Source organism: Pezoporus occidentalis, unplaced genomic scaffold (assembly GCF_034315485.1).
Source record: "Pezoporus occidentalis ecotype Australia unplaced genomic scaffold, CSIRO_AGI_Poc_V1 ctg4, whole genome shotgun sequence".
Classification (NCBI taxonomy): Eukaryota; Metazoa; Chordata; class Aves; order Psittaciformes; family Psittacidae; genus Pezoporus; species Pezoporus occidentalis.
The window spans coordinates 13,792,482-13,818,962 of NW_026915724.1; the positions used below are offsets into that span (position 1 = coordinate 13,792,482).

The following is a 26,481-nucleotide window of genomic DNA, read 5'->3' on the forward strand; positions in this document are numbered from 1 at the left end:
ATCTAGAATCTAATTCTAGGCCTTAAATCTGTGAGGTTGGTAGGGTTAAAATTTTATTCATTGGCATCCTGAATCTGGGAGCTTCAGCCAGACCTCCCTGACCAGGGTTCCAGTCATTGGACGTGGAAGAGATGACTTCTACAGCAGCTAAGGTGTGCAGCCGCTTCTGATTGTATTAATTAAAGCAGCCATTCTGTATCTGTGCTTGGAAATAAATAGGAAGCCAGTAAAAGCATGTAGAGCAATGATAAATTATGATCTCACACCTCTTAAGTATTAGGTTTCCCTAACTAGGCACCTGATGCTAAGCAGGCACTTGGAAGTATATTCTCCAGCGGACCTCACTATAGGTGCGTCTGAGTAGGAACTTTCTAGCATGAGGAATTCTTGCCTCTAATGAAAGAAAACCTTGGCTCTGTTAATGAAGTATTTAAAGGAGCTGATTTGGATGGCAGCAGGCTGCTCAGAAGTCTCATTAATGCTGTGTTTTTCATTTGGTTTGTGCTGTGCTGTCATTCTCTTTATCCATACCTATCAGACTGCTTATGAAAGCTACTTGCTATTTGGATTCCTCATTTCTAAACCTGGTTCCTAAATTGCAAAGTGCTTTTAAATACTTCACAACTTTTCTTTTTATTTCCTCCTGTCTTTGGCCATCAGAATTCAAAATGGAAAGTAAACTACACATGAGACCAACATAAAGAATTCCTTTCTCTCCCTCTCTATGGTAACACTAAACTAGGCTGGAACCTCTCTTACATGCAATTAAAAGTTATTTAGCTTTCTCCTTCTCAATGTTTCTAAACTGTGATAATTTTAAGCGTAGTTAAACTTAGTGTTCTCTGCTCTTATTCTTAAAGCTTCAGATTTGTGATCATAGGTGACTCCAAAACCCCAAAACTTTCTTCCATAAGAATCCCAGTTTTCAATTAACTGAGTGATTCGGTGATTTATTTTTTTTCCTTCAAATATAATATACCATGGTAAATAGCTGGCACTCTTCAACATGTTGCAGGGTATTGGAGTAGTTTAAAGAATGACTGAGACTTTCTAGGATGATTTGTAAGTAACCATGGTGACTGTTCTGTTGGGTCAGTCTTACAGCTAAATCTACTGTGAGGATACAGCAAATCTGCAGTTACATCTGATGATGATCAGCATTAATAAGAAGAGTAATTGTAGTAACAGCAGAAAGTTCCCGTATTTTGGAATGCAAATGTTAAGATGTTGTACTGAGTGTGGCTTTTCTTCCCTGTGTGGAGGTGGAGAGCAGTCTGTGTAGAAAGATGTGTTTTGGCTTGAGTTCATAAAAAGTAAGGTTTCTCATTCTGGGATGTTTGTTCTGAAGGCTTGAAACAAACAAACAAAGCTCAATGAAGTCTGTGTTGTTACTCCTCTTTTTAACTTTCACTGGTTTTCTTGTGAACACAAAGAAAGCAAGACGCCAATATTCAAACTGAGATTGTTACAGTCAGCATATATAGAGCATATATCATCAGTGTCAGTGGCACCAGAATTTCACTTGGTGTTTATTTAAAGTGTTTGTGATCCTATTCCCTGCAGTAGGTCGAACAGTTTTTTTCTGAAGACTCAGAGATGCTGTCTGTATGTATTTGCAGCTAGAGAAAAGTTTGTCTTGGAGGAAACTGGATTTTTCAGTGGATTAGTCTGCCCCATAGCCTTGTAACAAGATTATGGTTTATACTGATTTGTTGCAATAGTACTGGTAGATCCAGTCATTCCAATAGCAAAATGCTAATCCTAAAGAAATAAATGTCTTCTTCCTGGCAGGCATAAAAAGAATAGGGGAATGGGAGTCTCTGCTCTCTCTGATAGGTATTAGTGGGTGATAGCTTGAGTTCAGCATCGGTTGGATTGAAGCAATTTGATTGTATCAGGCTTTTGCAGAGGGATTGTAAATTGCAGAAGTAAAGCCTTATCTCTTTCTTCTTGATTGTGAAATATTTAATGGTCACCCAGAGCAAGGTTTGATCACAGTACTATGAGGCTGAAGGATTACATCAATGCACAAAGTACCACAAACAGTGATGTTAGGAAGTCTGAGGGTGATGCTGCCCTTGCCCCTTCCTTGTGAAGCAGGTAGAGTCAGTGAAGCAAACTGGATGTCCTGTTGTTCAGACATGACTGAAAATTGTTGCAGCATGGCCAACTGTAGCTAAAAGCAGTTGTGTTTCATCTTGGGAGAAAGGTGTACAGTGGGAGAGGCTAATTTTAGACACACTGTTTCTTGGGTAGATGCATCTTGCCCAGCTCTTCTAAAACAGAGAAGATTCAGTGTCTCCCTGCACCATCCAAGGCTGAGACGAGTGTGATTGCTGCTAACATACCGTGGTGCATATGGGCAGTTTCAGACAGCTGAGAGTCTCAGTCTGGGCTGGACAGCGTTGGGCGATTTTCCTGAGTGTTTCCTACTTGGTCTCTGCAGCAAAGTACCCAAAGAGGTGGTCAGAGCTCTTGGCGAGTTTGCGAGGCACAGCCTGAGCTGTCTTTGATGCCTCTGCTCTCCTGTGTTTCAAATAAAAAAAAAGTGCCTTTTTTATTTTTTAAATATATTTTTAACAGCTTTCGTAATGTAAAAATCAATTCTGAAGACCAGCTAGTTGAATCTTAATTTGAAAGACAGCACATAATGCTTTCAACTAGTTTTGCCTGATCTTCCCTGCTTCAGTTGTGACTTTTCCCCTTTTCTTGTTTTTGGCAAAGGAAGGAAGAATGTAAGTCATCTTAAAATCAAAATGAGTATGAATCTGTATGCTGCTAGGGGAAGCCTTTCATCCACTGAAAGATGTGGAGTCTATGCAGCTGATAGAAGGTCAAGTCAGTATTACTTTGGATTTCCTGGAGAGTGGTATTTGACTGCAGTTTCAGTCATGACAGAAACACTGGTTGATCCAGATAATAGGAACCAACACGAATGTGCTGCAGGAATGGAACAATTAAACAGAAGCACATACGTAAATCTACTCAGGAGATTGTTTGAGAAGGGAGAAGGGAAAATGAAAGGTGAGGTTGATTATCAACAGTCCTGCAATTTTTATTCCAGATCTTTGTGTTGTAAGCTCCAGAAGTTGTGTAGCTGGGGGACAGAGCACTCTGCTTTCATCTTTTCCACCGTGTTCAGGCACACAGTCAGATGAGACCACTGCCAGGCTTTCTAATGAATCTACCCACTTTAAATTAAAAATTTAGTGCACAACATTTTATAGCCCTGAGATGTTTAAATTTTAACGTGGGTTGAGTTTGTTCTGGTTGATTTATTTTTTTTTTTTTCCCCTTCCATTTTGCTCCTAGAAATTACAATATTTACCCTTTAAACTTACTTAGTAGTCTGTATTACACTTTGCGTGATACACCCCAATGGATGTTGTTTTACTTTTGTTTAAACAAGGAAGTTTATCTTATCAGCTAGATCTATTATTTTTATCAACAATTTGTTATGCATATATGGAATGATAGAGTGAGACTGATAACATGGAGGGGCTTTCAAAGCAGGCTTTTCCTCCATGGTAGCAGTGTTTTCTACAATTCCACGCTCTTTTTACTTCTCTCCTATTAGGCATTTTACACAATAGTAACTCTTCCAAGCATATGTTCAGTTCTAGTGATTAAAACAAACAAAGAAACAACGAAACACCATAAAAGTTTCAATTCTTGCAGATTCAGTGTTCATTAATGTTGCTACAAGTGCGGTTCTTCATGTAACAAAAATATTTATGGGGTTTTCTTTCTTTTGTTGTGGAATTTTACAAGGATGTGTTTTTGTTTTTTATTTTATTTTTTTTTCCTATGCAAATTCCTGTCAATACTGCAAACTGGAAAATATAAATGTTGTTCTCCTCCTAATGAACTTTTTCCCCTCTGACCTGCATCATAGAGCAGTGCAAGTTTAATTTTTGCAGAAGAAATAGCACTGGGGAACTGAACGGCTCATTGAGATTTGACTCAGTAACCAAGTACAGTGCCAAAGCTTAAGCAAGTGAACCACCTTGTTTCAATATTTATTAGTCTTTGATATTCATTGAGGTATGTCTCTATAGATAAATACCCAACAGACACTCTGGAGTATGTTGCAGCGTGCAGAAAACAAAAGGTTTTGCTTCTTCCCTTTACTTTCTCTCAGAGGTCAGATAGAAATTGTCATGAGGAGAGGTTGCATGACCCACTAAATAATAATAAAATATAATAAACTGCCCTAATTTGATTATTCAGATTTAACAAGAACTTTCTGTTTCTTCCCCCAAAATCTAAATTCCAAACTCTTTCTCTTTATAAAAGGAGAAAGCTTTAAGTGTTAGTGAAATGATCAGTAGGAGCTAAGGCACCTGTTCTGCCAGTGAGACACTGCTGCAATAATATGACAAACTGCTGGAAGTGAAGGATGTCATGTTGATAGCAGTGTGGTATATGGGAAGTCTGATGGAAGCTGTCCTGTGCACTGTTGCATTTTCAGTCTGCCTGAAATAGCAAAACCTCTCAGTAACTTTAGATGAAGTCTGTGCTTCCAAGGGGAAAAGGGTAGTTGCTCACTTGTTTTGTAACTCCCCTTGATGACTGCTGCGGTCGGATGGTCATGTATGATAGCACTGCAGATATTTGATTAACAAATAGAATATAGTAAGTTTGTCTTCTATTGAGTTGTCACATAGTGATTTCATTTCTTTTCCATTGCACGTATTAAAACCAGAGAGGGCTATTTAGCAACACAGTCTTGTCCCCTAAGTAAAAGAATTAATTCTGCTCTTTGAATTCAGACTCAAATAAAAAGAAAAGCTAAGCCTCAAAGATACTGGGAAATTGATTACTTGAAATTCTCTTGCAGTAGCCTATTGTCTATGCAAACAGTTTGGCTTCTTTTTGTGTATGTTTTTCAAAGAACTTGTACTCTTACTAACATGAAAGTGACATACTCAGTGCAGTGCTTCTTGAGCGCTAATTATGCTTCCATGTGTCCCTGTGTCAAATGAGACCAAATTGAAGTTAACAGTGGAAAACCTTTGTGACGCAGTCCAACACACATCTTCATCTTTTTTGGCTTACTTGTTTTGTATAGAGCAAGGAGTTGATGTCTGCTGGGTTTTTTTTGTGGATGGTTACGCCTTGTTTTTTGTTGTCTTGTATTTCAAGAGATCAGAAGCCCAAAGAAAGAACTGGCTGAACAAGAACCAAAATTTGAGGAGCTGCTTGAAGATTGTATAAAGTATGAGCCCACCAGTGAAAGTAAACAGAGATTCCCAGATAAGAATGGCTCTGAGTTATGCTTGATTTTTGTGTTTTGTTTTTTTTTAAAGGCAAAAGGATGCAGTGGTACACAGCCTGATTTCAACACCTGGCAATACCACAAAGCCTACCTTGGAAAAGTTTGCAGGTACCCATAGTGCTCACAGACCCCCCAGTGCCAAGGAGGCTGAAGTCTGTGTGTGCAGTGCCTGCAGTTAGTAGGTGCTTGCTGTGCAAAACTGGGTGGTTTTGACCTGTGCGTGGTCTCCTCAGATGGGCTTTTTTGTCAGTGCTAGGCCCTGCTACCCTACTTTTAGTTTTTGTGCTGAGGGAAGGCCTTCGCTTCAGCTTTTACCAGCTGTGAATCTTCCAGTAAGAAGAAATCAAACTTACCTTAAGGTGTTACCTCTGTGGGAGCTATGTGACTTGCAGATGTTCGCAGAAACACAAGTTTGCCTTTCCAAAAACAAGACAGCTTTTATTAGTTAGCTGATGTACAGTGTTGTAGGTTCCTTCTTTTGGAGTGGAAAAGCAGTGCTGGTATTTATATTTCTGCTAACAGCATGACCTCCCTCTGACCTGAAACACCTCTTTACACAGAGCTATTAAGTCCATAATACTGTTCTTTTTTTATTGTTTTTCATTTTTTATTTTTTTTTTAACAATAGAATATAACTTCATTTCATGCTGACTGGGGCTGTGCTTTGTTTTTCATGATGTGGTAGGATAATGTTAAGGTGTGTCTTAATGCATGGTTTGGTCCTCAAACAGGGAAAGTTGAGTGGAGCTGCATGCCCAGTGAAGCAGATACTGTGTAAGTAAGGCTCCTCAGTGTGATGATAGAATGATAAATAAGTAAGAGCCTCACTTTTTTTTTTTTTTTCTGGCTTCTAATCACTCTGCTTTCTCTTAGCTTCCAGCTGTTGTAAAATAAACGTTGGTTGCTAGTCTTCCCTTGTAATGCTAGCCACATGCGAACAGTTCTTCCTAGTTACTTCATAGCAGACGTGCCCACCTGACCAGGCAGCCACTTCTTTTTCCTCAATTAACCCTTCATTCCTAGAAAATGTTAGTGCAAGCCCAACTGGGGGTAAAGTTGATGTTATTAATTTGTGTAGGTTTGTATGTACCTGGCTGAACACCCACTGAAATGACTTTTATTGTTGCTGAGATTTTCTTATGTAATGATACGTTACGTGATTGTGGAACAATAGGTGGAATAATTAAACTGACCACCTACTTAACTGACCAAGGCAGGCTGGGTGATGCTCTTAATTGTACAGCATCTGCTACCTTGCATCCAGATGGTGTTCACGCTTGATGAAAACACATGGCCTGGAGCCTTGATGCATTTTCGCTGGGGTTTCTCAGGCATCTTCTTCACCAGCTATTTGACATCTTAAGTTTCTCATGAGCTCCTAGCTCTTTTCTATAAGCCTTTTTGTTCCAGGAAGAGTGAATTCTGCATGCTTGAACTGATATGCAAAGGACAGCATTAAGCTCACTTTACAGTCTTCTGTGATGAATGAGATGAGAGGAATGTCTCCATAACCATCTTCCTGGCAGGAGGAGATGGTATCTAGTTCAGCTGGCTTATGTATGGTATCTGTTGCGTTGCTGGAACCTTGCATGTGACTTCTTCTCTTTCTCTGAATTGCTCGTTACCTGCTATTTTAATATTTCCAGACTCAAAGCTTATGCTTTAAGGCAGTGATGCAAACTCTTAGGATGACAAAGTGTGTGGCATTATAAAGTGTTTATATTCCTGTAGATCACTGCTTATTTTTAGCAGTGTAGTTTCTGAGAGTGAGTGAGTCATGTTGGTCCGCACATTTTGCAGTGGCTTGAATGTTAGTTTCTCAGTTAGCTTCTTAAAAGTTGAGGGGTTGGGTTTGGTGGTGGTGGGGTGGTGGTGTTATTTTGTGGTTTGGTTTGTTTTTTCTCATGTGATTTTTCTCATGTGATTTTTCTGTAGTGGTAGGTGTTGAAAACTCATCGCTGCCATTGGCAAACCAGAATATGTAGAACCTGTGTGAATTTTCTTTCATGAACTGTAATGGGACACTGGGAAAAGGCTCTTTACTGAGAGGGTGGTCAGTAAAGGAAAAGGCTTCCTAGGGAAGTGGCCACAGCACCAAACCTGTCAGAGTTCAAGGAGCACCTGGACAATGCTCTTAGTCATACGGTTTAGTTTTAGGTAGTCCTGTGAGGAGCAGGGAGTTGAACTTAGTGGTCGTTATGGATTCATAGAATCATAGAATAGTTAGGGTTGGAAAGGACCTTAAGATCATCAAGTTCTAACCCCCCTGCCATGGTCAGGGACACCTCACACTAAACCATGTCACCCAAGATTCTGTCCAACCTGGCCTTGAGCACTGCCAGGGATGGAGCATTCACAGCTTCCCTGGGCAACCCATTCCAGTGCCTCACCACCCTCACAGGAAAGAACTTCTTCCTTATATCCAATCTAAACTTCCCCTGTTTAAGTTTGAACCCGTTACCCCTTGTCCTATCACTACAGTCCCTAATGAAGAGTGCCTCTCAAGCATCCTTATATGCCCCCTTCAGATACTGGAAGGCTGCTATGAGGTCTCCAAGCAGCCTTCCTTCTCCAGGCTGAACAGCCCCAACTTTCTCAGCCTGTTCAGTTCCATGTCCTTTTTATGTTGAGGACACCAGAACTGCACACAATACTCCAGGTGAGGTCTCACAAGAGCAGAGTAGAGGGGCAGGATCACCTCCTTCGACCTGTTGGTCACGCTCCTTTTCATGCAGCCCAGGATACGGTTGGCTTTCTGGGCTGCGAGCGCACACTGAAGCCAGCTCATGTTCATTTTCTCATCAACCAACACCCCCAAGTCCTTCTCCGCAGGGCTGCTCTGAATCTCTTCTCTGCCCAACCTGTAGCTGTGCCTGGGATTGCTCCGACCCAGGTGTAGGACCTTGCACTTGGCATGGTTAAACTTCATGAGGTTGGCATCAGCCCACCTCACAAGGGTGTCAAGGTCCCTCTGGATGGCATTCCTTCCCTCCAGCGTACCAACCGAACCACACAGCTTGGTGTCATCGGCAAACTTGTTGAGGGCGCACTCAATCCCACTGTCCATGTCAGCGATGAAGATATTGAACAAGACCAGTCCCAACACCGATCCCTGAGGGACACCACTCGTTACTGGTCTCCAGCTGGACATTGAGCCATTGACCACAACTCTTTATGTGCTGCCATCCAGCCAGTTCTTTATCCACCGAGTGGTCCATCCATCAAATTGATGTCTCTCCAATTTAGAGACAAGGGTGTCGTGTTGGGACAGTGTTGTACACTTTGCACAAGTCCAGATAGATGACATCAGCTGCTCTGCCCCTGTCCATTGGTTCCGTAGCCCCATCATAGAAGGCCACCAATTTGGTCAGCCAGTTTCCTCCTAACTTGAGATATTCTATGATCTAGAAGGAAGCGAAGAAGAGGTGGGAGTACTCTTCAATTCTGCTTCTCAGGCTTTTGGAAATTGTGAAATACTAAACTAAATAAAATGTTTGTCTTACGAAAAGAAGTGATGGCAACAACCTACAGGGACGTCAGTGTTTGCCTCACAAGAAATGAGCTTTGTTCTGTGCTGTAGCACTGCCATGTTTAAACTCTCTCACTGCGCGTAGCCAACCTTTGTTTTCTCACCTGGTTTTTTAAAATTGCAAGTGAAAATGGAAATTCATCTCTGGACTTGCAGATCGAGGTATCTTGTTCCCAGTCTTCTGCAGTTGTTAACTGTTAATTTGAGATTAGAGTGTTTACAATGGCAGAGCCAAGGTTTCCCGAATGTGGAAGATCCAGTTTCGGAACTGGATAGAATTATTAAAGAAGTATTGGCATTTAATGTAGGTGGTGTTTAATAAGCATGGGACTCTTGATTAAGCAACTACCTCTTTTTTTCTTAACTGTATCAACATGTGAACAATTTTCCCTTCATGGTCAGTGTGCCCTTTACAGTTGCCCTTCAACAAGGGTGGTGCTTGCAATATTTGGGAGTTTTTAGAAGTTGCATGGAATTGAATCGCTCAAAAGCTGGCAATACATCTTATTTGTAATGAACACATGAATAGCTGTTTCAGTGCTGCTTTAGTGATGGACGGTGAAGTAGCCCAAAAACTGGTTGTGGTCAGAGTGCTTATAGGAGAACAGACTGTGTAGCAGCATACTGGATAACTTTCTAGTTCAGTGGCACGAGGCTTTTATTGTCAAGGAGGGGCGGGTGTTGGTGCTCTGTTTAGGGTTTAGTCGCTGTTAGCAAATCATAGGTTTCTTAGTCTTGCTCATTATTACAAATAAACTTGACTCATACTTTGGAAAGAGGTAGGCAACTTGGGGAAGGGTGGGGAAATTGCTTGCGATGGTTCATTGTGTCTGACTTTTATTTGGGGGCTGAAAAACCAACACAAGTATTTGCCTGTAGATTCTCTGAAGTGGTTTAATTATATTGCAGGCATGTGGGGTGGGGATGAGAGTGTGAGAAGATAGAGCTAATCCATATTTGATCATAAGAGACAAAACTGTTACTAAGGTGAGTGGCCTGTGTTCTCTGTTTTCTCATGGCGTCTGATTTCTGTGTAAGCAGCCGTGTAGGAGTATGTTGAAAAGGTGAGAACTGAGTTGCATAGCTAGTGGATGTGAGGACTGCCGAGTTCTCTCTCACATAGTTAAAATGTGATTAATGAAGGGCTTGCACAACTTGTGTTACTGAAGCAGGGGAAGAAATCAGGTTGGATATGTGTGGCTGTTTTGCAAGGTGCTGAGAAAAGTGTAAAAGGCTAAGTCTGGACTGTGCTTTGGCTGGGAGTTGAGTTTTGTAGCTAGGGTCTGAGGTGTCGCCTGCCTGAAAGGTCCTCCTCCTCTGCAGGAGGAAATTGCTTTAGGGGCAGTGAGCAAGACTACAGTAAAATGGAAGAAAGAAGAGAGTATGTATTGCAATGTTCTGTTGTCTGCAGGCTCATTTGACTCTTCCTTGTATTGCCTCCCATAGTATGAAGGCCATCATTAGCCAAGTATTTTTGTGAATCCATTAATCCCTTTGGTGACAAGGAGCCAATTCCTATAAAGCAACCTGAGGAATCATCCACAGTTAGGAAAGATCAGAGCTTAGTAAGGACAAACCTGCCTGTGGTGAGGGAGCCCCTGAGAGACCGTGATCTCCTTATTGCATCCAGTCCATCTTCTCTCCTCATCTCGATCTCCCGCGGCAAAGCATGAAACGCGTTTCCGATGTAATCAGTTGGACCAAATAATTGGTGTAACAAGAACTGTGGTTTCCAAGGTTCTGTTTAAAAAATACAGCTACTTCCAGCTGCAAACTTAATTACGTAGTTACTCTTGGCCCTGCCTTAGTAATCTCTTCTTACATTCACCTGTCCCACCCAGTTTTAGTGGAGTAACCACTTTAACAGATCGTGGCATGTGAAAGCTGGAAGCTCCTTTTCATAATTGGGTGTCTTTATTTTCCTGAGAATATCTTTCTCAGACTCTTTGAGGGTGACCCATACTGTAATTATTTCCTTTCAGTCCTGGATGCAGAATCCAGCCTCCCTTTAAGCACCATTGTGAAACTAAACCTACAAATTGTAAAGCAGAGAAAAAGCATTCCAGAAATGCTTTGTATTTTCTTCAAAATTTATTTGCCACTGTCAGTGAGACTAGTAAAATGCTAGTTCTTCCCTTAGGTGTCATTGGTTTTATTTTGTTGTGGGATGGAATAGTTATTTGTTACTGTGGATTATAGAAAGCATGAACCTAACCCTCTGAACTGAAACATGAGTTGCAGATAACATCATGTATTACTATTATTAGTAGGTTTTCCCCCAGAATTGTAAACCTCTGTTTCAGCAAGCTGAAGGTAATTTTTATACCTGTTAGGCGTTGCCCTGTGAACAGAAAACAGGAGATGCTCAAGATCAGATGATATGCTAAAATTTAGAGGGTGCATGACTCCTCTAGCAAACATATCTGAATTTCCTTCAAGATATCGATGGGACCAAAGAGTCCTCTGGCACTGCATGGCAGTTTGACATTCTTTGCTAGGCTTTCCAAAGCCCCTTCTTGCAGCACGCTGTGGGTGGAGGGGGGCTGCTTCCTAGGGGGCAGGAGCTGGTGTTAAGCAGCCTGTCTGCCTGGCTGGGCTGCCAGGGGATGTGGTCCATGGAGCTCTTGGAATCCAGTTCTTGAAATATCCTGCTTACCTGGGAGCTACTTTCTGTGCTGTGATAAAGGAGGATACCTGGGAATGTACCTTTGTAGGAACAAGAATAACTAGTCTTAAGGGGTTCTGTATACCTTTTAGATTACTTCTTTGTTGTTCCCCCTCTATAATCCCACAACAGCAGTTTATCCACTGTTATACATTTAAGCTCCAAATGTCTAAAACAGGGACTTTTTTTTTTTTTTTAAGGTTTAACAGGTTATAGGACAGCAGCCCCAGGGAAGTCCATCTCTAGGACTCTGCAGGTTGGTCTGTCCCCATGTTTAGCCAAATCCAAGCTTCTGGCAGAAACAAGCAGAATTCTGGCCAGGGAGTGTTGAAGCAGGTGGTTGTAATGGTTTCTTCTGATTTAAAATATAATAATTCTCACACACACCAGTTGCTGTGTTTTGAATTGTGTAGGAGGGCACTTTCTGATAGAATGGGAGCATGAAATCAGGCAGGAATGGGGTGTGTAGTAGCCATTGCCTATGGTGGAAAAGATTGCTAGTGTGAGCAAAAAAATAGCTCAATGGGAAGTATGTCTCCTCTGCAGTGATTGAACAGGGGAAATGTCTGCTGCCCCAGGCTGAGGAAAGTCTCATTCTTCCACTGGCTTTTAAGAATATCAGGGGACTGTGAACAGAAAGTGCAGTTTGTTGTAGTAGCTGAAGGGTATGGGTTTTGTCCAAACTTGATTCCAGGGCTAAACTACTTGCTTTATGTTTGACTGTAACTGCAGAGGGCTGATGGGAGAGGAGAGGGGGGGAAATGAAATTTAAAGCTTCGATATTCTTGTTTAGTGCCTGCTAAGTGTTCCTGAAAGCTTTCACGTGGCTGCTTTAAAGACACCTTGAGAAAGGCTGTATTCTGTGTGTTTAATGCAGAAGCATACTGAGCAGGACTGCAGGTATGCAAGAGCTGTCTACCATGATACACCCTGCTCTATGAAATTTTGTTCATATATCATGTTTGAGGTGTGCAGTTGGGACTTTGAGTAGTCCATGTAACGTGTTCCTTGCAATTGCTGGAAAGCCAAGAAAATACGAGCAGGATATTATCCAGTGGGGGCTTCTGGTTGAAATTCTCTCGGGTAGAAGACTTAGATGTGTATTAGTTTTTGTTTTTTTTTTTCTTTCCCTCATTAAGTGGCAGAATTCAGTTTACAGACATAGGAACAGCTCATTAAGCAGTGACTTGCAAAGGAACAGAGTGGCAAAGCTGAAATCTCTCTATCTGCAGGTGTGATACCCAGTTGCTTCATAGTGGTGAACTTTTGGCTTCAGGTGGCTGTAGGGTAGCATGATGCTGATCTTTCAACAAATAAAAATATAACTTTTCCCCCTTTATTTAAAAATCAAAAGAGCACTCGTATATTTGTATTGAGATAGGCAGACATAAATAGAGATATGAAAATTCTGTTTATGCAGAAGGCTGAAGAAGGAGCCTCAGAACCACTGCTGAGTAACTTCAATTACATCTCTCTGGTATTGTATTCATGCACTGAGTTGTTTCGCATTGTTTGTTTTCTGTGAAGTGCTTACATTGCAAAAATGAATACTGTGTAGGATTGAAATTTACTTAATTGGATTTATAAATATCAAAACATCTGAAAAATAGAGTAATAAGAACAAAATGCTTGTTGTGAAGTTTTCCTAATTCTTCATGCACTAAGTGTGAATTATTTAAAAAAACCTATATCTGTTTTTCAGGAGAAACTGTAGAAGGCCTTCGAGAGAGCGATTATCTTCTGATTCATTCATGTCGGCAGTGGACAACAATTACAGCTCACAGTCTGGAGGAGGGTCACTACGTCATAGGGCCAAAGATAGAAATCCCTGTACATTATGCAGGTAAAGCTATTGTTGACCTGAAATACAAAGAGAATGAATTGGTTACCCCTTACACTGATCACTTTATTTGGCAGAGTGAAGTTAAGCCTCTAATGCCAGTGTCTGTGACTTTTAACTTTTTAATAATGTTACAGAGCAACAGAGGTGCTGATTTACTCCCAGGGCTACTAAATAGTGTTTCATTGGGCAGCACAGAACAGAACAGGTAGCTATGTAGAAGAACTGGTTTTGAATTGACAGTGCTTCTCATCTGTGGATGTGGTGACAAAAGTGTGAAGTTTTTTGACAATGCCTTGAAATGTCTGGTCAAAGATGGCATGGCTTTTATACTTCATTTTATACTTCATTGCATGCTAAAGCTGGAGGGGATTCTTTAATATTTCCATGTTAAAAGCCAAGGACCCTTTGTAATAATACTACAGGTTTACACTAATGTAGTTCCTTGTCACTGTCTGCCTTTTGGATGATGCGGTACTGTTGTTGTTTCAAGTAGATATCATGTAACTAATCCATATTTATTTGATGATTTGAAATTATTTTTACTTTCCTAGGAAATTATTTGTAATACTGTTTCCTACTGCTCAATGTCCTTATTCACAAGCTGAATAGAACAATACTTTGAGTGGGAAGTGTTTGTCTTGCTGCAGTAGATACAAGAATTTAAAAAGCTGGAAAGTGCAAACTGAAAGAGCCATGGCTATGAAGCAGAGATGTGGGCTTAGTGCTTTACTTGGGCTTCTGTATAGCTGATTGTTAATTGAGTAATTTATTAGGATCTCTCATAGTCTCTTTCAAAATGCTGGTGCAATGAGGGTGTGCTGAATTGTACAGGAGGTGACAGAAATGTTTTATTTCAATCATACGAGAGCTGCAACTGCAGTGATGCGCTCTATTTCAGTGATGCAGCTTATATCAGTTGCCTTCTTACGTACTGTTTCAGTCTGGAGTTTGCTTTTGGAAGGTCAGCTTTTTTAAGATGTTTAAAAACCTTGGTCTGATGGCATATAGTGTCATTATATACATGGCTTTAAAACTGTCTGAATTTAACTTTCTTAGTGTAAGCAGTTTCTAGTGCTTGTGCTTAGTAGCACTGAATCTTTTATAACTCCTGGCTACATAAGCTTCAGTCCTGAGGTCAGGCAAACACTTCACTTCCTTCAAACTGAATGCTGTGTCTTAAAATCCCCACTATGATTCCTGGAAGAAGGAAAATAGAAAATAAAATGTTTTTTGGTGTGAAAGAAGCTTGGATCTTAAGGGGTTTACTAAAGCTTTGTCCTTCATTTCTAAAGGAAAGATCTGCTGAGTAGGAGTTTCTCACTCTTCGTACTTCCATTCATTCATAGCTTAAATTCACATGGATACCAGCAAAATCAAAATCTGTTCCTTAAGATGCTGCAAAAGCATCAATGTGCTTTTCTTCCTGGCTTGTGTTAGTGCAGGAAAACATGTGTGTTTAGTTGGCTGTCAAACAACCTCCAGAAAGTTCCCTGTCATAAACCCCCCTTGTTAATGAGATGAAAATATATGAAAGTTCAGAAACTGCCATGTAGCGAGGGCACTTAATGAATATGTGATGGGCTCTGATGCTGCCAGAGGAACTTCACACAAATGGTCAGTGCTAACTTGTAGTACCCAGAGCACGTCTGATGGGTTTGCCTACAAGAAAGCATAAATGAGTCTTAAGCGTATGGAGCAAAGCACTGCAATCTGGTGCTAACATCTAAATGCATTTAGGGGCATCTTCCATACCCTAAAGATTAACTTGTGCTGCCGTGGAGTACCATACATAGATCTATAAGCTAACGCTGAATGCTCTTTCAGTGCTGCATTATGCAGTGCCTTGTGTTTACAGCTTTTGGGATGCAGAGCCCTGCCCTAAAGAGGCAAGGCTTAAGGTAGCTGCCTAAGACGGCTTGCTGTGCTGTGAACTGACCTAACACAGTTAGCTCTGGAGCTAGGTGGGATATCTGCTCTGCAGTGAGGTCTGGGACATGGGAGTGCTCCAGAATCATTCATTACCTCTCTGAGGAGCATGTCATGCTAGTGAAAGGTCCTGCTGTCAGGTAGTGATTGCTGTGTGAGCTGGCTGTCACAGCCCTCCACTGGCATAGGAGAGCTTTCCATCTTTGTAGAAAGCGCAACTAGAACAGTTGACAGAATGTTTATATGGCGCTTAGCCATTAGTTCTTCTGTTTTAGAGGAGGGATTTTATGTCCCCATAGGCAAGTGTTTGTAAATGGTATAAATTTGAGATTATAGGCCTGACTTCTGCATGCTTCCACTTTAAACTTCTGCCAAGTAAGACGTACTGCCTAACAGAATGACCCTTTGAGATGGAACATCGGAGTTCATTAAAATGACTTTTTAGGATTATTTCAGCTTTAATTGAATAACCTTTTCTTTTTAACCCCTAGCAGAATTTTAACTTAGAAAATTGCAGCATGATTTTGCTTACAGCAGTTGAGCAGGAAGGGAAGTTGTAAGTGATGTTATTCTCCTGAGATTATGGTCTTAAAAGTACCACAAAGACATACTTTATACTCATATATAAATACGAGTATGAAGTAAATCTTATCTTGCTACTTGCTAAATCAGATTTTGATACACTTATTAAACCTAAATACAATAAAGCCTTGTTAAAGAAGGAAAATGATGTACTTTACATTTAAGTGAACTCTCATGAACAGAACCTGAGTTCTACAGTCCTGCTGATAGTCCTTTCCCTATTGGGAAGCTGCTGCCCTGATGCTTTTATTGGGAATGGTAGATATGGTTAATTTTTGCTGTTGCTGTCAAAGACCAACCGTATATGACAGCTGTTAATCTAACCATTCCCTCTTGAATACTGTCTCGAGTTGTCTTCTCTTTAGTAAAAGTTAATGTAGCACAGAGTTCAATTTTCATGTAATTAAAACCAAATGGCTAATGTGTTTCTGGCTCCTGAAACAAAGGAGGTCTTCATGTGCATATAGAATGGAAAGATTAAAATTGCTGTCCTGATAGTGCCCTGTCTTAGCATAAGAGGGTGGACTTCACAAGAGTCCAAGGTAAACCATCACAGCAGCTGGATGTTTGATGTCCTTTGCTTTCCTCAGGTACACAACTCACACTTGATACTCACAGGAAGGTCTTACAAGCTTTCTGTCTGAACTAGTTTTATGTTGTTCCTGGTACTATGCTATCCTTAATACTAAATCTCTACTCTGAAAGCAAGTGTGTATCATCCGTACCCTCCAGCTGTTGTCAAATGTTATTGCTAGTTTTGGCTTAGGCAGGACTGTAATCTTTACCTTGATAAATGTCTCCCCTGGTAGCTTCTGGAAAATACTGTTTTGTGATATGAATTTGGAAGATATAGGACATGCTGGTGTCTTGCAGAGTTAGGCCTTACTGTGCTGCTGCTTGTCAAGAGGAACACCTCTCATTCCCAGTGTTGCAGGGGTGCTGATGACCATGTCTCAAACGCATCCTGTGATAACTGAAAGGCATTGAAGACGTTGTGTCCCTCGGGTGTTGTCCGACCCTTCTTGTGTTACCTTCCAGCTCTATATAGCTCAAAATGATCAAAAGCATTTTTGAGGATTCATCAGCTCAAGCCTCCAAAGACTCCTGCTCTGACCCTATATGGCACAGGCTCAGTCTATTGTAAATGGCTGTGCCTATATGGCCACAATTCCTTATGTGTGCAGACTACTGATGTGACAGCTGATGGAGCCAAATTTGTTTCCTGAAAGCTTGCAGTAAAGGAAGAGTGGCGCAGAGGGCTGTGGAGTGACCCCCACGTGTGCTTATGCATGTGCATACCCTCACCTACATGGTGTAGGTTTTGACCCTGTGTTGCTATTGGTGAGGGTATGCTGTGAAAAGTACCTGTGAATGGGTTGGCAGCATCTAGGTTATTTTGCCCCAGATACTCACTCTCACATTTAATCGAACCATAACAGGACCTTTACTCTTGTTTTTTTTAGGGCCTTATCTCTGTTGTTGCAACTGATGGTTCGTTTGCTCTCCTGTCTGTTTGAGGGTTTTTTCCCCCATCTGAGAACAAAGCTGTTCCTTTGAGATGATGTTCTAAAAAAATATAATAATTTAACACCCAAACTCCTGCCTTTTTTCTTTAAGCTTCCACTTACCTTTGCCCAGGGTTTGAAGAGGATACCTCATGTTACTGCTGTCATCTCTGTCCTCATAGGAGGCAACTAATAAGGAAAATACTTTTATGAAGACATTAGAAAATAACACCCCATTCCAGGGTGTGCCACGCAGTAACACATTCGGGGTGTTAGAAGTACTCTTCCTGTGAAATCACAACTCCCCACCATATAGGGAAGGTGTTAGCAATTGCTAATCCAGAGTAATTGCTGGTGCCCTGTCCTCTTGCTTACCCAAGTGTGCCGATAGCTTGTCATTTCAAACACATTTAAAACCTTGCTTTGTGAGTCTTCCCAGGTGGGGTGCCGGGTGGGAATGAGTCAGAAGTCCCTCCTCCAGTGTTAGAACTGGTGTACAGCAAACCTGTTTCTGCTGGTTTGATTTGTTAATCATGGAGCACTTGCCTGATGGGCCTGTTCCTCATTACATCCTGCTAACACAGAGGAAGATGGTCTCTGCAGGTCTTCTCAAGAGTGAACTTGCCTTTGCATCAGTGGAGCAGGAGAGCTTCCTGAGATTTTGCAATGTGCAGCTGCAGAAGTTTCTCATGTCCAAAGGCATGCCTGCCTCTAAGACACAGTTTTGTGGTTCCAGCAGCCCTACTGCTGCCTGCTCTGGGATAGTCAGACCTTAGATGCTGTGGGAGCACTGAAGTATGGTGTGAGTTAGGTGTCTCCTAGTTATCTTGGGATGACAGCAGCCGCTGATGTTGCTCTGAACCCACTCTGAACCTGATGCATCCAAGATCTTGACAGGCTGAGAAAGTTGGGGCTGTTCAGCCTGGAGAAGAGAAGGCTGCGTGGAGACCTCATAGCAGCCTTCCAGTATCTGAAGGGGGTCTACAAGGATGCTGGAGAGGGGCTCTTCATTAGGGACTGTAGCAACAGGAGCAAGGGGTGATGGGTTTAAATTTAACGGGGGAAGTTCAGATTAGATATAAGGAAGAAGTTCTTTCCTGTGAGGGTGGTGAGGCACTGGAATGGGTTGCCCAGGGAAGTTGTGAATGCTCCATCCCTGGGGGTGTTCAAGGCCAGGTTGGACAGAGCCTTGGGGGGACATGGTCTAGTGTGAGGCATCCATGGCAGGGGGATTAGAATTTGATAATCTTAAGGTCCTTTCCAAGCTGAACCATTCTGTGATCTTGGAAGAGCTTGGAATTTTACTTTGGTGATACTGAGCACTCTTAGATGTTTATAGCATGCTTTATGACTCTCTTCATGGCCCTGGAGAGAAGAGCAAACATTAGACTGACAAACATCTTTTGCTGATGGCTTTATGTTACACCTGCTGCCAACCTGCATTACTCTGGGAACAAAGGGAATGCTTCCTTGTCTGAAGTTCAGTTTAGACCCTTCCCTCCTTCAGGTGTAATTTAATGCTTTCTGCTCGTCAAGGAAGGTGGGGTTGGACAAAGAGCCCTTGGTCTGGGGCTTTGCCTCCCTGGGAACAGTGGGTGGTGTCAGGAAGAGCTATGCCTGTTCTTCTGTGTAAGTGGAGCAGCACAGCTCCGATGGGGTAACTTGTAGGTACAAAGAGGTGGGTGAGACCTAAGACAGGGAGGGACACTGCTCTGGAGTAGGGAACTTAGGTGAGTCTTCCAAGTACACCACTCCCTGATATGAAATATGTTTTGCATTTTAATTTGTGTTTTGCTTTGAACTTAACCTGGCACCCAACTACCACATAGATCTCCTGGGGCTTTTGTGCTGTAAAACTGAATATAACTTCTAGAGAACAGGGCCCCAGTGCAGTACTTCTGACAGAGGCAGGGCTGCCATGTATCTGTGGGCTGGTAAATGATTAATGAATGCATGTCCTCAGAAGAAAACAAAGAAGAAAACCCCACACATTTAATCCCCCAGTACCCAAGTTTTGTTTTGTTTTTTTTTCCTTGGAAAAGGTTGTATGATCTGAAAAGCAGTTGGAGGCTTGAAAGCTTTTCTTCACAGTTACTGCATACAAAAGCATTGCCACCAGCAGATAGTCTTCATGGCTTTAAAAGAGAACTATGACTTGTGTAGCTGTGAATACTTGACTGTGTGAACTTTTGTGAGACTTGCAACCCTTTTCTCCCTGTAAACAGATAAAAGAAAGTCTATACTTATAATATATATATATGTATATATATAAAGTACATCTATTTGTTGTAGATATATGACCACAGAGTAGTGTGTGGGTATTGCAGAGTGAGAGGGTGCTCATTTTAGTGAGCAGTGCTTGCCTCTTCAGCTGTAGAAGTCTTTAGTCAGTAATGTCTGAAATACTTATAACCACCCATATAATGTCATTCCATGCTTTCCTGTCAGGGAAATGATTATGCCTTAAAATATATTTACCTACTTGTTTTTAGTTTAATTGCTACCTCCTTGTTTCCCACGGAAGACTGTGTTTTTCTACTCTAGGCAATCACAGCCTTGTAGTCTGGGAACTGTATTCATATTTCTGGATTTTTTTAAACTTGTTACCTTGAAATAATGGATGAACTGTTCTTCCATATATGAGCAAATATATATATTCTTCATTTTCCATTTTGCTTTTTTTTTGGTGTTGGTTTTGTTGTGGGTTTGTTTTTTTTTTTCTTCTTAGAGAGTTATCCTCAACCAGTTTAGTTGCTGTCAGACTTCACCATGGTCCTATCTGTTTGTTATTCCACTTTTCTGTACCTGTTTAAATTTTGGCAAATGCTTCTCCGTTGCTCTACAATGCAACATCAAATTGCAGGCACTGAAGTTGCTGGCAAAAATTGTTTATTTATTTTGTACCTGTGGGTGCACGTTATTCCTGTTCCTCCATCTCCCTCCATTTGCCAGTCTTGTGAAGTGACAGCTTTTTACCTAACTTTCCTGAAATTCTCCCCTTTTGTCTGACCACCTGTACTGGAGAATCTCTTCTACTTTGCATTTTGTTTTATAACTACTAAAGAATGTATATGTATTTCTTTTCATTATGTTTTGTTTGCTTGCTTACTTGATTTTCAATGGAGCAGGTTGTCCCGAGCCCAAGGAGTTTGTTCTGGGTGTATATGATGCTTCTTTCTAGTATCGTGTGCCAGCAGCTTCCCAGAATGCAAGCTATGAATCAGAAATACCTTTTCAGTGTGGGGAGGTGGTTCAAATTTAGTTTCTAGTGAAACATTGGTGTGCAATTCTTCATCAGTCACACTGATGAGGATCTTTCACTTTCAACTTCATCTTTCTTCAGTCAGCTAGACTATTTTGCAGTGTCTAGTTTCCTTAGAGTTATCATCCTAGTACATTAAAATCAGCAGACTGTGAGACTATTTCTCTCTTTGCGTGTATGTGTATCTATATATACAGAATGTGCAGAATTTGCTTGACGTGGCTGGATACATCAAAGCTTGTATTCAGCCTTCTCGTGAAACCCCCTTCAACTGTTTTAGTTCCCACCCACCTTTCAGTTTTGCTGCCTGTCCGATCTCAAATGTCTGAAACTGCTGTAGAGTCTGCAGCTCTGCAAGGCTGCTGCACTTTCATGTAATGAGAACAGTAGGGTTAGTTTCACAGGGTACTATGTTCACAGGATAGATCACAGGGTATTATTTCCTCCAAGTAATAGAGGAAGAGGCTGATTATGTCTCAGAGGTTCATGGAAAGAAAATACCTGTATTTTCTGTCATGCTTTCCCACCTGGAATTAAGAACTTGGGGTTTGTAGACACCAGTTTGCGCTATAAAATTTGTTTGATTTCATGGGATTTGGTTGGTGCCTTAAAGGAAACAAAAGCTTGTGATGGTAGTGATATTTTTCAATACCATCTCAGTGGGGTACTAGGTGGAAAGAGGTGTGTGCTTTCAGATACAGCTGTCTTGCTTTCCTCTGCTTTGACTTCGGCATGGGTGTAATTTTACTCTTGTTTAAAAGAAAGTAAGATTTGTCTCAGCATTGAACTTCCTGTGTTTTATTTGCGAGAAGGGAAAGGGGGTAGGAGGAGAGAAGGAAAACTTGCAGCTTTTAAAACTGATGATTTGAATTATCGTATGTTCCTCTCAGACTTCCACAGTTCTTGGCTGTTACTCTAAGTCTTCAAACTTCGAACTTGATGAAATTCAACTGTGACCTTGTAAGCATTCACTGTAAGGTGGGTTTTTTGTTTGTTTGGTTTTGCTTGCTTATTTCACATCTCTGTGGGCAACAAAGAAGCTGATTGGAGTTGCATCAATTAGGAAGGAACTCTAGAGGCCTTTACAAAAGAAATTAACTGGGGAAGATGGCTTTTTGAAAGATTGCAATTGAGGGAAGGGTAGAATAGCAGCTAGGAAACTGGTTCCCGGAAGGCTGGGAGATGGGCTAAATCACACAGGATTTGCTTGGCATTGCTTGAATTACTTTGCCTTAGCTCCACTAGTACAGTGGGCTCATTTGTATGATGATAGAAAGACTTAAGTGCTTAGGAGAAGGGTCTTAAAAGCTGCCCTAACTTAACCATTGAGAAGCTCGAGGAAAAGGCTGATCCCCATTGGGCATTTGAGGTGTATTTAGGGCTGCACTCGAGGTTCTGGTCTGATCCCATGCTTCCAACCACTTGAGGCTGTTCTAAGTAATTGCTACAAGGAAATTGGGAATGTGCTCCTGAGTTCCCAAGAGGAGGCTTTTCTTCTCTTTCATAAGGTATAACTTAAGGATTTAGAAGGGGGAGAGGAGTGAACACCACAGGCTACCCGGTTAGTAAGCTTCAGTCAGCGAGGTTGGGGTAGGAATGAGCTGCTTGTTTCTAAGCACTGAATAAAGCAGAAATTAAGTGTGAAGCTGCTTCACCCTTTCCTACTGTTAATCGACCCATTTCCTACCCTTTGCCTTCTATTAATCTCTGGCTTAACTCTGGTGCATGATGCTGGGGTTTGTGTTTTCATGTGAGTAGAGTAGCAGGTGCAGAAGTAAGCAAGCACATGTCACTGTTACAGAATCATTTACAAAGAATGATGCGGTTGCCAACACAACTGTCCTGTGATAGACCTGGTTTATAGTGCATGCTAGTAGCAGATGAAGACTTTTGCAGAGTACAGTTCTTAATGTTTAGGACATTTGGGTATGGTTTACTGCTGTGTACTGTTTTTTTTTTTTTTTTTTTTTTTTACTCCATTTGTCTGTGTCTTCTGCCCTTGGTTTCACTTTGTCTCAAGTATGTCCCTTCTTTTTTTCGTTTGCTGGTATTCTGACTTATTACATGGTCTAAATCTGTGTGGGAATTTGGGAGGGAAGAAATTGTCAGGAACCTCCTATGATTAGTTTAAGAAATCTCTTTCAGACTGGCTGTCCCTTTTCCTTGAGGCTGGAGGGGGAACTGTTAAAACTGAGCTATCATGGCAAACAAGCAAAGCAAAACTTACGAATGTCTTTCCCTTCTGTACATACAGAACCCAGCTGGCAGGAATGCAGAGCAGGGGTTTTGATAGGTCGTGTGTGTTTGGGGAGAGAGCTGCAGAGGAATCTGTCGCACAGGATGATGTCATCTTGTGAATTTTTGGAGACACAGACTTTTTTTTTTTCCCCCTGGAGCCAGTGTTTGTGGCTCAAAACAACTGATAGGAAGTGCGGTAGGAATTCTTCGGTCAGCATCCTCCCCATGGAAACCAGCACACTTTGCGTCTGGGAACAAGAGCTGGTCACGTCAGTGCTGCCTATTAAAGCAACTGACATCATGGATGTCTTAAGCTTCGACTGAACTACTGTACCAATTGGTGCCAATAGGAAAATAAACCCATGCTATTTAAGCCATGTATAACTCTGTTTATACGGAGAATGTAATTTCTGTGTTTAATTTAGCCGGTGATCCAAGATAGTCATTCTGCTGTGTCAGGGAAAGGCACTTCTGTGAGCTTTGAAACTTCGAGGAGTGGAAAAAGTGGCTTTTTCCCTCTGTCGTGAGCTGTTGTGCAGAGATTTTCTGTCCTCAGTTGGTAGAGATTAATTTGTTTCAGTGTGCGTGCAGAGGACGCTATTAAAGCTAATAGCAAAGGTGGCCATTATTAACTGGATAGGAGAAACATGGGTATTTAACTTCTCATTATGAAGGACCTAAGCATTAATGAGAACCTGAAGCCTGTGTTTATTTCCCTCCCAGCTTTATGTACAGATATGAAGCTTCAATTCTTCCTCTCTTTCCCTTTACTGCAGGCAAAACTCAACCAGAGTGTGCAGCTTGCTCCCAAAGGCAGACAGAGCACGGGCAAAGAAGGAAATACAGTGTACATGTGTATACTGCACAGGGGCTCTCATGAGTGTCCTCAAACTAGGAATGCCTAGCAGTGAACCACCTGTCAAAATCTACACCACTGACAGATGCCACTGTCATCTTGGATGGTTGATAGTGTATGTAGAGTAAGAAAGACCTTTTAAATCTGTATGCGAAGGAGGCTGTGGTTTTCAGGGGAGTCACTTTCACAGTGTGCTCCTTAAATATTTGTCACCACTTCAACCTTTTCCGGTTCATCTCACATGAATTCTGTATTGCAGTAGACTGGGAATAGCCAGCCAAGGCTGGCTGGCTGCATTTGGGTGGCTGAAATAATTCAAGCTGGCTGCATCTGTTCCTTGTTTCATGGTGCTCACCTGATCCCTCTTTTAGTGTGTGTGTGGACCAGCTCATTACGTGAAAGGTCCCCTTTTGATCACAATGATTGCACACACGCACAAGAAAAAAAGACAGACCTGTGATGAGGAGTCATGATCCCATCTGAAGGTTTCTGAAGGTCTTCATCAAAATGATAGGAAGTGCATTTGTTGTCTTCTGCCAGAAACATAGGTTGGTTTGGTTTTGTTTTTTTTTTTACTTTTTTTGTCATTAATAACCTTTTTAACATAGGCAAGTGCGAGATATGTATCTATGGAGGAGAAAGTGTGCAGCAGGAAGTACTGATTGGGGAATGCTCTTTCTGATAAAATGCTGCATGGGTCTCTGCATTTCCAAAGTCAAAAAATAAAGGCTACTGTGAAGCTTGATGGAGAAGGTGAAACCTTGGTGAGATGGATGGACAAGGTGGCTTCCATAATCCAGTTCTATAGCTACTACGTCCCTACTAAATTAGCTACTAGGGTTCAAAGTGTGGGGGGGAACTAAGACATATGCTACACAAATGTTACCACCAAAAAAGAGAAAATTCAAGTAATGCTGTGTTTTAAGATTTGTGGGTCCAAGTTCAGGCATTTTTAGGACTGTGGCTTTGAAACCCACAACTAGCTGCTGGGAAGGAAGCATCTCTCAGTCAGTATAGGGGAATCGCTGCAGCATATCATTGGGAGTGGGATGAGAAATACTCTGAGTAGGAGCGAGTGTGCAATGCGATAGTAAATCAGCTTTAGCCTTCTCTAGACATTGTTGGGATGCTGGATGTGGGAAATGGTCATTACTTGTGACTGTTCGTGGTAATTAATGTTTTCCTGTGAAGTGCTTTTCAATCCTTCAAGGAGGATAGCTGTTCTAAAAGCATGATGTGAATTTAAGACAAACTTTCTATGTGAAATTAATGGAGAATCTGAATTTGATTTCAGACTGGTAGTGTCTTAAAGCAGTATGTAAATAGAAGAGACTTACATTTACGATAAGATCAGTCATGCATATATGCCTATCTGCAAAACTGCTTCCTACGATTCTAAAAAAGAGGCTGAGATGCACTTGAAATCTTAGCGGGTTGGGGTTTGGTGGTGGTTGGTTTCCTTTTTGTCAATTTACTTCTTGCTGACTGACCGCTACCCCACTGTAGGAAGCCTGTAATGGGTTACCTGTGTTTGTCTGCTGGGGTGGGAGTACCCATAGTGCTAAAGACACGCATCATGGGCCCAAAGGTCTGCAAGACCTGTTCTAGACAGATGTTTGGGAGCTGATGCATTTGTGCTGCCTTTCCAAGCTGGGAGCACAGTGCACAGACTTCTCAATGGCAGACAGGCTTGGATGATCCTGTCAGTTTATACTCCTGTAGTCATCCTGTTGGGTGTGGGAATGTGCAGAGGAAATGTTACAGCAGTAACAGGAAGGGAAAGGAATGAGGGGGAGATGGTGGCGGAGAGGGGAAGCAGAAGACAATAGCAGCAGCAGCCTGGGTGGCAGTGGAGGGCAGGAGCAGGAAGAGGTGGTGGGACCGGGACTCCCCTATGGGAGGTTGGGAAATGTCAGCCTTGCAAGGATGAGATGCTCTGCCAATTCCACTTTGGGATAGGGGCTCTTGTTTCTAACCAGTGTTTCTAACTTGTTTCTAACCACTCTGAGCACCCACTGGTTCTCAGTACTCTGCTTAGGAAAATTTCTGGTACCATTTGAACAAAAAATTGCTTTACTAATCTGCCTTTCTGGTTAAACTCTAATGACTAGAATTTGTCTGTCTAGAAGAAAGAGACATATGGCAAGCAAATGGCCCTTTTTAATGAGCCTCCCACTCAGCAGTTGGCTGCTCATCCAGTCTGTGTGTGGCACAGTCTTGGAGCAGCATCTTATTGCCAGAAAAAAAAAACCTGCAGCCTTTTGGTGGGCTTTCTCTCAGGGATGGGGGAACGGATGATAATAGAAGTCTAGGAGGAAAAAAAAAAGCCTCCCATTGGCTTCTTCAACAATTTGTTACCAAATCTATAAGAAAATGTTCCAGAATCTACCGTAGACAGCTTGGAAGCATGCAGTTCTTTACCTTTCTTTGGTGATTGTGTACCTTTTTACAGTATGAGGCGTTTTCTAATGATAAGTAAAATAAGTAATGTAATGCCTGACTTCTGAAAGTCACAATAGCCTAAAAGGCTGCAGTAAAGTAAGTGACTGCAGGTGGTCTATAAAATCCTATTAAAATTAATCTCATTAAATACTTGATGGAAAATGCTGTATTTGGTAGCCAGTAGTGGGTCTGGAGGATTGATGGGACCATTGTTCCTGACCGTAGGTGCAACCAATATGGGAGCATAAAATTTACGATGACCAGTCTTTGCTGTTAGTAATAACTGCATGACTGATCTAAGAGAAATCTATTGCTGAGGTGTAGCTGTGTAAGGAGTCATGCAAGAAAAAACATG

At 41.6% G+C, this 26,481-nt stretch overlaps 1 protein-coding gene across 4 annotated transcripts in view; it reads left to right on the plus strand.

Annotated features, from left to right (window-relative positions):
• GAREM1 (GRB2 associated regulator of MAPK1 subtype 1) overlaps positions 1-26,481 on the plus strand; it is a 101,428-nt gene that overhangs the window by 11,634 nt on the left and 63,313 nt on the right. Inside the window, exons 1-3 of one of the 4 annotated variants that reach the window (XM_062633498.1) lie at positions 13,176-13,315; positions 21,481-21,568; positions 23,605-23,808. Coding sequence is in view for 1 of the 4 variants with exons in the window: in XM_062633497.1 (XP_062489481.1) it covers positions 13,175-13,315 (141 nt within the window). In the remaining 3 variants the exon portion in view is untranslated. Of the gene's footprint in view, positions 1-13,174; positions 13,316-21,480; positions 21,569-23,604; positions 23,809-26,481 lie in introns of those variants that run through there. The other 3 variants (XM_062633501.1, XM_062633499.1, XM_062633497.1) reach the window with 3 other exon arrangements.